At 54.8% G+C, this 15,231-nt stretch overlaps 1 protein-coding gene across 1 annotated transcript in view; it reads left to right on the forward strand.

The window, feature by feature from the left end:
• PTPRS (protein tyrosine phosphatase receptor type S) overlaps nucleotides 1–15,231 on the forward strand; it is a 132,444-nt gene that overhangs the window by 67,816 nt on the left and 49,397 nt on the right. The window contains exons 5-6 of the mRNA XM_058428158.1: nucleotides 6,326–6,514; nucleotides 13,399–13,509. Coding sequence (XP_058284141.1) covers nucleotides 6,326–6,514; nucleotides 13,399–13,509 — 300 coding nt within the window. The remainder of the gene's footprint in view (nucleotides 1–6,325; nucleotides 6,515–13,398; nucleotides 13,510–15,231) is intronic.

Genomic DNA, 15,231 nt, shown 5'->3' on the forward strand with positions numbered 1-15,231 from the left:
CAAGGGGTTTATAGGGGGCTGTCTGAGTGATGCTGTTTTATAATGAGGAAGCAATTTTGTGAACAAATTCTTGTTCAGCATCATTTCAAACAGCCGCCTACAAACCCTTGCCCAACCACTCTGTGTTGCCTTCTCCACTGCAATTTGGTCTTAGCACTGGGCCCAGCCTGTGGAGCTCAAGTCCTGGCTGCCACTTGGTTGGTGTGTGACCTAGGGCAAGTTAATGAACCTCTCTAAGCTGCAATTTTCTCATCTCTAAAGTCGGGCTGAGTGCTGGGGCTCACGTCTGTAATCCCAGCACTTTGGGAGGCTGAGGCGGGTGAATGACCTGAGGTCAGGAGTTCAAGACCAGCCTGGCCAACATGGTAAAACCTCGTCTCTACTAAAAATACAAAAATTAGCTGGGTGAGGTGATGTGCACCTGTAATCCCAGCTGCTCAGGAGGCTGAGGCAGGAGAATCGCTTGAACCCAAGAGGCGGAGGTTGCAGTGAGCTGAGATCACACCATTGCACTCCAGCCTGGGCGACAAGAGCGAAACTCTGTCTCAAAATAAATGAATGAATGCATGAATGAATAAAAATGAAATGGCTGGGCACGGTAGCTCACGCCTGTAATCCCAGCACTTTGGGAGGCCAAGGCGGGCGGATCGCGAGGTCAGGAGTTTGAGACCAACCTGGCCAACATGGTGAAATCCCAAATCTACTAAAAATACAAAAATTAGCCAGGCTTGGTGGTGTGCACCTGTCATCCTACCTCCCGAATTCTTGGGAGGCTGAGGCAGGAGAATCGCTTGAACCCGGGAGGCGGAGGCTGCAGTGAGCTGAGATTGCGCCACTGTACTCCAGCCTGGGTGACAGAGGGAGACTCCATATCAAAAGAAAAAAAAAGAAAGGTCCCGTGCTTTTTAAAGCTCTGCTCTTGGCCACGTGCCGTGGCTCACACCTGTAATCCCAACACTTTGGGAGGCCAAGGCAAGAGGATCACTTGAGCCCAGGAGTTTGAGTCTAGCCTGGGCAACATAGAGACCCCATGCCCCACTGTCCAAGTCTCTACAAAAAAAGAAAATGTAAAACTTAGCCAGGTGTAGTGGTGCCTGCCTGTAGTCCCAAGTACTTAGGAGGCTGAGGCAGGAGGATCGCCTGAGCCTTGGAGTTCAAGGCTACAGTGGGCTATGATCATGCCACTGCACCCCAGTCTGGGTGACAGAGCAAGACCCTGTCTCTAAAAGGGGGGCAGGGGGAGGGGGAAGAAAAGATAAAAGCTCTGCTATTGCAGTCTGGAAAGTCTTAATACTTTTCTAACAAGAGACCCCACAGTTTCATTTGCGTGGGTCCTGGAGCCCATCCTGCTGGGGGATGGAGGAAGGAGCGGGGGCGGAGTCAGGCCCACCATGGCCCGCCCTGCTCTTCCCAGCAGATAATTTTGCCCTGACCTTTCCTGGGCTCAGACAGAACAGCCTGCCTCTTCTTGCCCCAAGCCAGCCTCCACTCTGAGCACTCAGGGTATTAAAGGACAAGCTATGAAGCCACCAACTGCCTGGTCCCCTGGAGTCTGGGAAAAAATGCCCCCCTGCGCCCATCCACACTTTTTTTTTTTTTTGAGACAGTTTTTTGCTCTTGTTGCCCAGGCTGGAGTGCAATGGCGTGATCTTGGCTCACTGCAGCCTCCGCCTCCTGGGTTCAGGCAATTCTCCTGTCTCAGCCTCCTGAGTAGCTGGGACTACAGGCGCCCACTAGCACGCCCAGCTAATTTTTGTATTTTTAGTAGACACAGGTTTCGCCATGTTGATCAGACTGGTCTCGAACTCCTGACCTCAGGTGATCCACCTCCTCAGCCTCCCAAAGTGCTGGGATTACAGGCGTCAGCCACCGCGCCCGGCCCACAGTCTTTTTCTCTCTCCTCTCCTGCTGCCTGGAAGGGCCTGCTTGGGCTGGGAGCTCATCCTTCCTGCTGGGGCCCAGGGCCTCGGATACCCTGACCCGGCCCCACCCACCTTGCCACCAGCCCTGAGCTCCGGGCACCCCCGGCCAGTCACTAGCAGTTGGTGGGGAACCATCTGGACTGCCAGGGCCACTCCCTGCCTCCCTCCTCTTCTGCCATCTGATTGTGGATCCCGCACACGCCTCCCGCACTGTTGTTTTAATTAAACTCCGAGGAACTGGGCAGAGTGTGGTTCACGATGTACATTTTTGTTTAATTAGGTGCTCTTGGTAGCATCAGGCGGCCGAGGCCTCCCCGTGCACCCTGGCTGGCTGCTGCCCACACACGCTCACGGGGACCCCTGCGGGGCCACATACACATGAGAAGTGCTCACGCGTGGACACGTGTGGGCGCAGGGGCAAGCATGAGCACGTACATGTGGCACACGTGTACCCACGCGTGAACGAAATACAGGGTTCTCATGCTTATCAAAGCCACCCTCGTAGGCACACGGGCATGCATAGACACACACGGGGATACCCACAGACCTAGCTGTGGGCACCAAAACCAATTGAGTGAGGCCCAGTCATTTTGGCCCTCATCTCTGATGATGTCATCAGTAGCCAATCAAAGCCACTTTCAAGGTTGTCCAGGTCCCTGGCCCAGGAAGGACAGACAAGAGGCCTGAACCACCTCAGACAGCGTCCGGCCACGCCCCCTTCAGGGCCCCGATGGGTCCAGACCTGGTTGGGTGGAGGGCTTTTGCAGCCGGTCCCACTCAGCTTCTTCTGAGCTCAGCCAGGCCTGGGTTCAAATCCTTGCTACATGCTGGCTGTATGACCTGGGACAAGTGTGCATCTGCCTGGGCCTCCGTTTCCCCCTCTGTGGAAAAGACTTGGAGGAGATCACAGGTTCCCTTGCCTGCGCGGCGCCTGATATGCTGTTAGTGCTCAGGGCTTTCCACTGGGGCTTTTTCCCATCCAAGCAGTGATCCCCCGGGGCTGGAACTGCCGCTCTCTTGTAACCCTGGGGAGGCAGGGATTGATTCTGCCTTCACCTCCCTGGATCCTGCCCACCTCTCCCTTGCCCCATCTCGGCCTCCTGCCCTCCTACTGCTTGCCTGGGGCCCAGTTTCCTCCCAAGATGGTGGCCTCCTGCTCACCTCTGTCCACAGCACCCACCCCTGTGCCCCATGTCCCATCTGGGACTTTGTAAGCAAATACATGTGTATTCTTTAAACAAACAGCAACATTGTCTACACCAGGAAGCAGCACGCTTTTTCTCCAGAGCACCAGAAAGTAAATATTTTTGGCTCTACAGGCCGGACGGTCTCTGTCGCAGCAACAACCCAAAACTCTGCCATTGTGGTGGGAAAGCTGAGAAACGAATGGGCGTGGCTGTGTGCCAACAAAACTTTATTTATTTATTTATTTATTTATTTTTTATGAGACAAGGTCTTGCTCTGTCGCCCAGGCTGGAGTGCAGTGGCGCGATCTCAGCTCACTGCAAACTGCACCTCCTGGGTTCATGCCATTCTCCTGCCTCAGCCTCCCAAGTAGCTGGGACTACAGGCGCCTGCCACCACGCCCAGCTAATTTTTTTGTAGTTTTAGTAGAGGCAGGGTTTCACTGTGTTAGCCAGGATGGTCTTGATCTCCTGACCTCGTGATCCGCCCGCCTCAGCCTCCCAAAGTGCCGGGATTATAGGTGTGAGCCACCGGGCCCGGCCAATAAAACTTTATTAAGAAAAACAGCTACAGGGCCACATGTGGCCCCAAAGCCATCATTTGCAGCCCTTTACGCCCTCCCACTCCAGCATTCCTGTAGATGAGCTGCCTATTTCTTGGTCTTAACAGCACTGTGATTGGTCACTTTTTTGTCACTTGTCCATTGGAGTGGAGTTGAGGGGGATGGGGGGCAGGCGCGGTTATTAGTCTGTCCTTCATGGCTGTTTCCGAATCTCTTTTTTTTTTTTTTTTTTCCGGAGAGGGTCTTGCTCTGTTGCCCAGGCTGGAGTGCAGTGGCACGATCTCCGCTCACTCCTGCCTCACCCTCCTGAGTAGCTGGGATTACAGGCGCCCGCCACCCCGCCTGGCTAATTTCTGTATTTTTAGTAGAGACAGGGTTTCACCATGTTGGCCAGGCTGGTCTCAAACTCCTGACCTCAGGTGATCCACCTGCCTCGGCCTCCCAAAGTGCTGGGATTACAGGTGTGAGCCCCCACAGCCGGCCCATCTTGGTTTGTAGAGCACCCTGGATGCAAGGCAGCCCGTCACTTAGCCGGCTCACCTCATCACCTCAGCCCAGAAGCACGTTCCCACCGCTCAGGGAGCTCTGGGACCAGGAGATTCCAGGGAGCTGAGTTTCTCCTCCTCATCTGCGCCCCTCCCGCCCCGACATCACCACTGGTCTCCATTTACCATGGAGGGGAGCTAGAACCTCACCACCCAAGTGGGATACCGAGCACTGGAGACGTGGTGCCACTCACTCACCTGGTGCTGGAGGATTGAGTGCTCAACCAGGATTGAGTTGTTTGTTCACTGATTGAGCTCCTACTGTATGCCCGGTTCTGCGCTGGGTGCTAGGGATGCCATGGTGACGCAGATGCACCGTTACAGATAGAGTTCCCTGCTGCAGAGAGGACAGTGAGGAGTGTGGGGGCATTTAGAGCAAGGGAGTTGGAGCTAGTCCCAGGTGGTGTTCCGATCAGTAGACAGATGTGGGAACGGGGATTCCAGGCCGAGGGAACAGAACAGGTGACCCGAGGGAGGGGGCTTGATGACTTTGAGAGCCGTGGAGGCCAGGGTGACTGGGCCAGAGAGAAAAAGAGGAGGGAAGGTGGCAGGGGCCCCCAGCGGGCAAGCAGACGGAGTTCCTTCTGAGGGTGGCGGGACCACAGAAGGGTGTACAGCAGGGGAGCAGTGTAGTTTATGTTTAGAAAGGCAGGTGGGCGCAGTGGCTCACACCTGTAATCCAGGCACTTTGGGAGGCCACGGCAGGTGGATGATGAGGTCAGGAGTTCGAGACCAGCCTGGCCAACATGGCAAAACCCCTTCTCTACTAAAAGTACAAAACTTAGCTGGGCGTGGAGTGCATGCCACTGCCTTACAGCCTGGCTGACAGAGTGAGACTCCATCTCAAAAAAAAAAACAAAAAAAACAAAAAAAAAAGCGGTGTCCTCTGGGCCAGGCACAGTGGCTCATACCTGTAAAATACCTATAATCCCAGTGCTTTGGGAGGCCAAGGTGGGAGGATTCCTTGAGCCCAGGAGGTCGAGACCAATCTGGGCAACATAGTGAGACCCTATCTCTATATTTTGTATATTTTATTTTTAGTTTTAGTTTGATTTTTTTGAGACCGAGTCTCGCTCTGTCACCCAGGCTAGAGTGCAGTGGCGTGATCTCGGCTCACCACAACCTCCATCTCCCGGGTTCAAGTAATTTTTCTGCCTCAGTCTCCCGGGTAGCTGGGATTACAAGCATGCACCATCACACCCGGCTAATTTGTGTTTTTAATAGAGACGGTGTTTCACCATGTGGGCCAGGCTGAGTCTTAAACTCCTAGCCTTAAGCGATCCGCCTGCCTCGGCCTCCCAAAGTGCTGGGATTACAGGCATGAGCCACAGCGTCCAGCTGATTTATGTATATATATATATATCTGTTTAAAAAATTTTTTTAAGATAAAAAGAAAGGCGTCCTCAGGCTGCTGTAAATGAACCCGCTCAGCACTGTGGACCCTGGGGCCAGGTTTGTGCTAATATGTAGCAGGGTGTAGAACATCTCTCAGCCCCACCCAGTCCATTCCAGGAGCACCCACCCCCAAGTTGTGACAACCTCAGATATCCCCAGACATCGCCCAGTGTCTCCCAGGGCAGCAGTCACCCCCCAGTGAGAAATATCATTCTAGCCTGCTCAGCTCCCTCACACGAGCCTCCCCCTTGTACAGAAGAGGGACCCAGCCAGGTGCAGGGGCTCATGCCTGCGATCCCAGTGCTTTGGGAGGCAGAAGTGGGAAGATTGCTTGGGGCCAGGAGTTTGAGACCAGCCTGGACAACACAGCGAGACCCCCTCTCTACAAAAATTTTAAAAATTAGCCAGGCGTGGTGGCGCATGCTTGTAGTCCCAGCTACTCAGGAGGCTGAGGCAGGAGGATCACTTGAGCCCGGGTTGTTGAGACTGCAGTAAGCTATGATCGTGCCACTGCACTCCAGCCTGGGCAACAGAGCAAGACCCTGTCTCAAAAAAAAAAAAAGAGAGAACTGGCTGTAAAGGATGGCACCCAGGGCTGAGGTCTCGCAGCCAGGGAGGAGCTGGACCCGTGGCGGGGCCGTCCCTGAGCCCCAGGCTCCGGGGAGGCCGTGCAGTGCTCAGAACCGTGCCCATTTCTCTCCCGTCTCTGCCCTCAGAGGACCAGCTGCCCTCCGGCTTCCCCAACATCGACATGGGCCCACAGTTGAAGGTGGTGGAGCGGACACGGACAGCCACCATGCTCTGTGCGGCCAGCGGCAACCCTGACCCCGAGATCACCTGGTTCAAGGACTTCCTGCCCGTGGATCCTAGTGCCAGCAATGGACGCATCAAACAGCTACGATCGGGTGAGTGAGGGTGGCTGACAGGACGTGGGAGCCTCAGAGGGCAGCAGGGGATGGGGAGCATCTCCAGGCCCCAAGCTCTGGGGACTACTGGAGAACAGACAGAGACAGTGTGTGGCCGTGGCAGTCGTTGGCGCTGGGGGAGTGGGGACAAATATCTTCAAAGTCACACGCTGAGGATATTGGGGAGCACAGATGGGCATGAGTACTGGGAAGCTGTAGAGGGTGGTAGAAGAATAGTGCTTCAACACCTGGCCAGTGAAGATATAATGGATGCAGACACGGACAAGGGTGGGGAGTTATATAGGGCCATGGGCGGGGAGAGTGTCTCCCGTACTCAGGCAGTGAGATCACAACTGCCACCCACAGACAGTTGTGGGTGATAGGAAGCCACTGAGGGGGCTGGGCGCAGTGGCTTATGCCTGTAATCCGAGCTCTTTGGGAGGCCAAGGCAGTAGGCTTGCTTGAGGCCAGGAGTTTGAGACCAGCATGGGCACTGTAGCAAGACCTTCGTCTCCAAAAAGAAAGAAAGAAAGCCGCCAAGGATGGTGGGTATCGGCAGTGCCCAAGCAATGGGAGACAGACAGGCAGAAGTGTCGGTGAGCCATGGAGGGTGACGAGGTGAGACCAGCTTTAATGGGTATGTAATAGGGAGCTATGGAAGGTGGCAGAGAACATCCTCTACAGAAGCAGTAGGCACATCCAGTGAGAATACAGTGGGGCCCAGACAGGCAGGAGTAGTGGAAGCTGTGTAAGGCAATGGCAGGTGTTCAGAGGTGACAAGTAAGGTGATGGGGAGCCATAGAACACTACAGGGAGAGAGTCTCTCCAAGGCTGAGCAATAAGAACATCATGGGACAAAGACAAGCAGAGGTGATGGCGGGGCTTCAGGTCTGTAATGGGGCACAGACAGCCTGTCTGTTCAGGCCTCATCTGGGCTAGGGAGACCTTGGGACAGACAGAGCCTTGGAGACGGGCGGTTCCACCATTGTGTCTCCACAAAGCACCCACGTGGCCCATCTGTGGGTCCATCTGTCTGGGGGGCTGTGTCTGTGTGTGTGTCGTCCCCCCGCTTCACGACATGTCCACGTGTGCATGTCTGGGCTCCCTGTGCTGGCCTGGCCTGCCTCCCGCGTGTGGGCACAGGTGTGCAGGCCTGGCTGCTGTCACACACGGTCCTCCCTTCCCCCGCCCGGAGCAAAGTGTCCGCCTGCATCTCGGCCACACGTGCACCCACGTTGCAGTCACTCCCGTGCCTGTGCACACAGGGCAGTGATCCGCGCACGCGCCTCTGAGCCCGCACCTCCCTAGTGCTCGTGCGTGGGGACACACGTGGTGGGGATGTGTCTCCATACATTGGGAGCACACGTGTGGCTGCACATGCGTGTGTGTCTGCGTCTCGGATTTACCGTTTTCAGTTGTGCCAGGCTCGACGCCCTGCCTTCGTTCAGGTCACGGTTGAGATCACCCTGCACCTCCACACACACCTCTTTTTGCTTTCTCTCTCCCTTTCCTCCGAGGATCCCGCCACGGAGCCTGTCTCGCAGCAGTCCCTCCCGGAATCATCCCCAGCGCCCCGCACTCACTGCCCATACTTGCCCCCCACCAAAGAGCCTACCTACCCCTTCTCCGCTTTCTACTCCTCCTCCTTAGTGAAAACTAAGCCCCAAAAAAGATCAGACGTGGAGCCCAGAATCTCTTCCCTGGAGAGACTCAGGCCTCACACTGGGGGGACAAATCGCCTCCCCTCTCCCAGCCTGGCTGCGGATGTTTGCAGCTTGTAGGCCTCTGCAAGCGGGGGGGGCGGGGTGGGGGAGCGGTGGCCTCAGTTTCCCCATAAAACATGCCTATTTCCTTGTGTTCTGGTGACCTCTCCAGGATGGAATGTCTAGCGCCTGCTAGGTCTCAGTAAACATAAGCCACTTTAGGAACCATAAGAAATGTTCTTATTCTTATTCTGAGCGTCCCCCTCCCCTCCCCCACCCTCGCCTCCTCGATGAGGACACAGGATTCTTCATAACCACCTGTTAATGTTCCTGTTCTCTTTTCTTACCCTCCTGTTGTAAACATTCAGAAACCTTTGGTAAGTCTGATTTCATCACCACGTCAACAACTAACGCCCCATCCCCTTTGTGCCCCTTCTGCCCCCTTCTCCTCACCAAACTAACAGCCACCGTGATGATAACTGTGACCCACTCTGCCTGGTATGTTTACTAACGCCCTCTCCCTCCTCCCCACGACCGGCCCCTCAGCCCTCCCCAGCTGGGCACTAGTGTGCGGCAGAGAAAGAAACCCAAAGGAAAAGAGGAAGAGACAAGTCCACAAGGGGCCGGGCAGACCTCAGAGTAGAGGCTGAGGGGGGTTCAGAGGCATCCTCGGGCTCGTGGAACTTCGTACCTAACAAAATTTCCTCCCGCGCTTTCTTCTTGGCCTTAGCCCTGCTGGAAAAGGATTTAATTACAGAAGTTTGGGGGCTGGGGCTGGGGCTGGGCGTGAGGTGGAGATTTTTCCAGCCTAACTGCTACTGGGCACTTCTCATCCACTTTTCTCAGCATTCAGCCTGAATCTCCTGAAATCAGTTGTGGGACTAATTCATACTGAAGTGAGAGTGACTGATATCAGCCTATGCTTATCAGTCCCTTCATCTCCGTCAGGGTGGGAAGCGGAACACCTTTTAATGGCTAAGGGATCCATTGTTCCCACTTGATAGAATAGCCCTGAGTGATTTGGCCAACTTGAAAAGACTTCTTTTTTTTTTTTGAGACAGTCTTAATCTGTCACCCAGGCTGGAGTGCAGTGGCCCCATCTCAGCTCACTAAAGCCTCTGCATCCCCGATTCAAGCAATTCTCCTGCCTCAGTCTCCTGAGTAGCAGGGATTACAGGCACCCGCTACCACACCCGGCTAATTTTTGTATTTTTAGTAGAGACGGGGTTTCACCATGTTGGCCAGGCTGGTCCCCCAAACTCCTGACCTCAGGTGATCCACCTGCCTCGGCTTCCCACAGTGCTAGGATTACAGGCGTGAGCCACTGGGCCGACCTGAAAAGACTTTCTTTAACCCTGACTTCCACCATCGTCATCCCAGTGTCCTAGCAAAGGCCAGCCTGGGTTTCCACTGACGGGTTCCAGTTCTCCAGGGTGTAACTTTAGGCAAATTTCCATTTGCTCCCCTGTAAAGGGTGCAGAGTGGCCTCACGAGGACACCTCAAAAGATAATACAGGGACCCCGAAAAGTTCAGGCCAGAAGCTCCTCAGCCCAGGAGGCCGGAGAGTTAGGCTCAGTGCCCACCCCTGCCTCATGATGGGACCTCAGAGATTCCCCTCTGAGCCTCAGTTGGCCCATCTGTAAAATGGGTTTGGGCCACGCAGAAGGAGCTGCTTTTTCACGTGTCTGGCCACTCCTGGCAGATCGAGGTCTTGGGATCTTCTTGGCCCCAGCCATCCGAGTTATCAAGTTATCGGCCATCAGCAGCAGAGAGAAGGGGCCCAAAACTTCTCCCTGGATCGTGAGCAGAGGGGGTAACGTTCCAGCCCTGAGCCACCTTTTCCTGCTTTGCAGTTAACCGTCCCTGCCTCCAAGGCCCAGAGAAACAGGTCTTTCCTCTTTTCCTCTTGGTAAGAAGGCTGCCAGTCTCTCCCCGTCCCTCCTACTCGGCCTGTCTGTGACACCCTTTCTTGGCTGTATTAATGCCCGGTCCTGGGGCACTAACCCCACCTCCCTCCCTGTCTCTAACAAGATAATTCCTGTTGGTCCTTGTCCCCTCCTAGTCTGGACTTGAAAGCAGTCCCTTGCTGGGCTCCCTAAGAAGGAAAGAAGGAAGCGGGGGTCATGAACCTCCCTCCCTCAGCCCAGAGGGAAGGCCACCAAAGGGCCAGGCTGACAGACCTTCCCTGGGCATAGAGGCGCCCCTCACCCGTCCAGAGAGGCTTCTAGACTCCATCCCTCCACCCCCAGAGATTCCCGCCTTCTACAGGAAGCCCTCCTGCTTTGACAAGCCCTCAGACCTCACCCTGCTCCTAGGAGACCTCTCCCAGCTTCCTCAGCAAAGCCTGCAGGGTCCGTGTGCCCAGGGCTGGCTTGCTCCCCTCCCTGGGGCAGAGTGCAGAGGCCTGGCTTATGGCCCAGCCCAGCTTCCCTGGGGCCCCCCGGCCCCCCACGACCGCCTTGTGACATTCACCTGGTTCTCTCTGCTTCCCTTACAGAAAGCACTCCGATTCGAGGTAAGAGGCTCCTCACTCACCCACCCACTCAAACGCTCGCTCTCGCTGCCCACTCAGCCCCTCAGGCTCTACAGGGCCTGCCCCCAGGCCCCCTTCCATGCGTGTCCACCCTGCCACCACCTTCGTTCCTCCCAGTGTTAGTCCGGTCTCTGCGTCTGTGTCTGTGTCTGTGGTCAGGGGGCTGAATGTGGCCGAGGTGACTCCTCAGGTCACCTGGCTCTGGAAGGCGGGGAGCTCTCTCCCCCTCCGGGAAGGACCCTACCTGGCAAGACCCCCAGAGTGCTGGGAGCCCCATGTGGTTTAGCCCCCTCTAAAATGAGCATGCAGGCCGGGCGTGGTGGTTCACACCTGTAATCCCAGCACTGTGGGAGGCCGAGGCAGGTGAATCACCTGAGGTCAGGAGTTCAAGACCAGCCTGGGCAGCATGGTCAAACCCCATCTCTACTAAAAACACAAAAACTAGCTGAGCGTGGTGGTGGGCGCCTGTAATCCCAGCTACTCAGGTGGCTGAGGCAGGAGAATCACTTGAACCTGGGAGGCAGAGGTTGCAGTGAGCCACCAAGATCATGCCACTGCACTCCAGCCTGGGTGACAGAGACTCCGTCTCAAAAAAAAAAAAAAAAAGAAACAAAACCAACATGCAAAGTGGGCCTTCCAGCTCCACAGTTCTTTCTGATCTGGAGGTTCTAACCCAAAGACACATAGAGACATGCACTCTCAGGTCGGTCTCCTCCATCCCTTACCCCCCACCCAACTGCTGCGTCAGAGAAGAGCCAAGAGAAGGCCGGAGTGGGAACCCTGGGGAAGAATCAGTGTCCAGCTCTACCTTTGCTACAAATGCTGTGTGACCTAGAGCAGTCTCCTGACCCTCTCTGGGCCTCCTTAATGATGGAGATACTGCCTGCTTCCCAGAACCTCGAGGTCAAGGGAGAATAGGCAGTGTTCTGTCAGGGCAGAATCTTTATCCATGACCTCCAGAGAGAATCCCCCAATCTGTGGGTCCGTGTCATTTCTGTGGGATAATCACAAACAAGGCTGGAAAGCTCAGTCTGGATTTTTGGACCCCTGGTGCCATAGGCTGTGATCGAAGCCTGTGATTCAAACACATTCGGGGATATTCACTCATCTTCATTTACTCATGGTCGACAGGCACTTGGGTCCAGGCCTGTGATTCAAACATACTTAGATATGTTACACTAAGTTTTATTTACTTATGAAAATAAAGACTTTGATCCAGGCCTATGATTACAAACATACATGTGGAAACTTTTGCCTTATTTTTTATTTGTGGGCACTCAAGTTTTTATGAAGGCCTATAATTTCAGACATACTCAGCTTCATTTACTTGTGAAAATAAGGGACTTGTTTCAGGCATGTGGTTTCAGATATCTTTGGGGAAATCTTGGCCTCATTTTCATTTACTCATGGGCACAGTAGTGTTTGATCAAGGCCTGTGATTTCAGATATTCTTGAGAAGGTTCATTCATTCTTATATGTTCATGGGAAGTGAAGTCTTTGATTTGGGCCTGTGATTTCAAATATATTGAGGGGAAATCAGTCCTATTTTCATCTACTCATGAGCACCAAGACCTTGGATTTGGGCCTGTGATTTTTAAATATGCTTGAAAAATTGCCCTCTTCTTTACCCATGACCAACAAATTCTTTGATCCAGGCTTGGGGCATTTTAGCCCCAACTTTACTTGTGAGTATAAGAGGCTTTCAACCAGACCCCTGATTTCAAATACTTTTGAAAATTTAATCTAATCCTATGTACCTATGAGCATCATAGAATTGGGTCTAGGACCGTAATTTCAAACACACTCAAAGAAGTCCATTCAATTACTCATGAGCACCAGGATATTGACTTCAGGCCTGTGGTTTTAAATACAAGCAGGTAAATTCAGACTTTTACTTAGATGACTTAAAATACATGGGGAAATTCTGACTTTTCTTCAATCAGTTTCAGGCCAGAAGGCTTGGATTCATGGCTTTGATTTCAAACATACTTGATACACACCAGCCTCAACATTTTTAACTTTAGCTGTCTCAGGGTATAACCTAATCCTGAAATTTCAAACACACCTGAAGAAGTACAACCCTGTCTCCATTTACTTATGGGCGTTGAGGACTTTGAGGACTAGGATTCCAAACACAATTGAGGAACCCAGACCCATGTTCATTTACTCATGGGCACTTAGTGAAACAAAGCAACCACCAGCTCCCTGAATTTTCACATGATTTGTGGTGGGCCCCCTCAGGTCCCTGGATCTATCAAATGATGGTTATGAGTTGTGAATGCCAACCCACTCTTTCCTTCTGGCCGGGAGAGCATCACTTAGTGCTTTCTAAACACACTTTTCTCCAGCTTTGTAATTCAACTTGGCAGTCATGAAGCAGCAGTCTCATGACCAGCTGCTTTTCCACTGTGAGTGGAGAATTTGCTGGGGAGTCTGGTGTGTCCAGGCCCTGGTGGGGCTAGATGTGGGGGTGGAGGTTATACAAGGCCTGGCCGAGCTGGGGCTTCCAGGTTTTCTCACCTCTTATCTGCCTCTCTGGCCCAGCCAGCACAGGAGACAGGCCAGAGAGCACTCTGGTGGGACAGCTTTCCCTGCTCACTCCTGGGCACCCCTCTAACGGACCAAGCTTTCTCCCCTCTTCCCACAGGAGCCCTGCAGATTGAAAGCAGTGAGGAAACCGACCAGGGCAAATATGAGTGTGTGGCCACCAACAGTGCCGGTGTGCGCTACTCCTCACCTGCCAACCTCTACGTGCGAGGTAGGGAACGCCGTGTCCAGGTCAAAGGCAGGGACCCGCCCCGTCCCATCCCCCTCCCTCCTTGGGCTCACCGCCTCCGGGCTCCCCCGTCCCCTGCACACCCAAGCAGGAAGGCCCCTCCCCGGTCGCGATGGGACCTTGGCCAAGGAGGCGTCCCTCTCTGGGCCTCAGTTTCCTTGCCTGTAGAATGGGGGCAGCTTAAATTCCCTTCCTCGTGCCTTGCGACAGATGCCCCGTGGGCAGCAGGGCGCTGGGGAGGCAGTGATGGTGGGGTAGGAAGGCGTGGGGCAGGGTGAGGGGGTCAGTCTTGGGCCTACAGGGCCAGGGGAGCCTGCAGGCCTCTGCCCCGCCCCACCCCACCCGCCTGCCCACCCGAGTTGGCTTCTGTGGTGTGTCGTGCCTTCCCGTGCTGTGTGCTGGCTTTGCTTCTCCCAATTTTGTGGCCTCGTAGCTCCCCGCTTCACTGCCCCCCCAATACAGGGCCCTCAATCTGGAAGTTGGGGAGGGGTCTTCGAGGCTGCCACCCCCGCCCCCCACCAGCTGGTCCGGAGCCCGGCACCTTCTGCCTCTTCCTAGTGACTCTTGGAGAAGGACAGTCCAGGCCGATGGGAGGCTGGGGCCACAGCGGGCACAGGCACCCGGGGGCTCGGTAGTTGCACCGAGCTGGGGCAGGCACGGCACCCAGCGAAGCTTGTTGCTCTCGGTTTCCAATTCCCACTCAGTCATGCCCAGCAGCGTGGGGGCCTCGCCCCAGCACCTCCCCGCTCCCCTGCCCCAAGGAAGCTTCCTTCCTTGTGGGTCCCGTGGTGCTGCCTCAAAGGTGCCAGGGGGCTCCCTTGCCCCCAGATGCCTCCGTTGGCCTCCTCTTATCTCGTGTGTTGGCTCTTGGGTCTTTTCAGAAGTTGCAGTCTTCCTCCTCCTCCTCCTCCTCCTCCTCCCTTTCACCTCGTAGTAGCTGTTTCTGATCAGATTTGTGGTAGAAACAGCTTCTGCCAGGATGCCAGGGTGCCATTCAATCCCCAGGGCTGCCCCAGTTAGCACTGTATAATTGACTCGATCACATCCTTCTCTGGGCCACAGTTTCCCCCATGTGAAGTGCCAAGCCCTGGTTGTTCTCCATCCAGGAGGCCGTGTGGCTCATCCCTTACCCACAGACCCTCACTCACCACCTTTGTCCCCACCATCCACAGCACCCGCTGGCCCTGAAGTGACTCCTTGGTCCTGGACCTGGGGTTTTGCATTTTGTCTCTGAGGAGGAGGTCGCATGGAGGGGGAGGGGATGGGGATGTGGGTGTATGGACGGGTGGTGGGTAGGGGCACGTCTGATCCGCTGTCACGGCACCTCTGGTGAGTTGTCATGCGTTCGTGACTCCAACTGACTGGTCTTCACCTAACCTGCCTATTTCTCTGCCAACACCTGGGATGGGGGTTTGTAAATCCAGCAGGGCTCAGAAGAGTGTGGACAGCGGGTGTGGGGCAGGGAGCCGGGTGGGGCCTTTAGTGAGGGTGCAAGAAGGGAGGGGGGCTTCTGTGTCCTCATCCCCCAGAGGTGGGGTCCCCAGCATGAGCCTCCATCCTCTTGGGGGCAGTTGAGGGGGTGAGGTTCTGCTTCCCCATCTTTGCCTGGGTCTTAGATGCTCCAGAATCAAGCTTAGAAAAGAATGGAGAAAGGCAAATGTAGTAGATCTTGTATGTCCAGGGCAGAGTGGAGAAAAGTCAAAA

The sequence above is a fragment of the Hylobates moloch genome, unplaced genomic scaffold (genome assembly GCF_009828535.3).
Source record: "Hylobates moloch isolate HMO894 unplaced genomic scaffold, HMol_V3 SCAFFOLD_15, whole genome shotgun sequence".
Classification (NCBI taxonomy): domain Eukaryota; kingdom Metazoa; phylum Chordata; class Mammalia; order Primates; family Hylobatidae; genus Hylobates; species Hylobates moloch.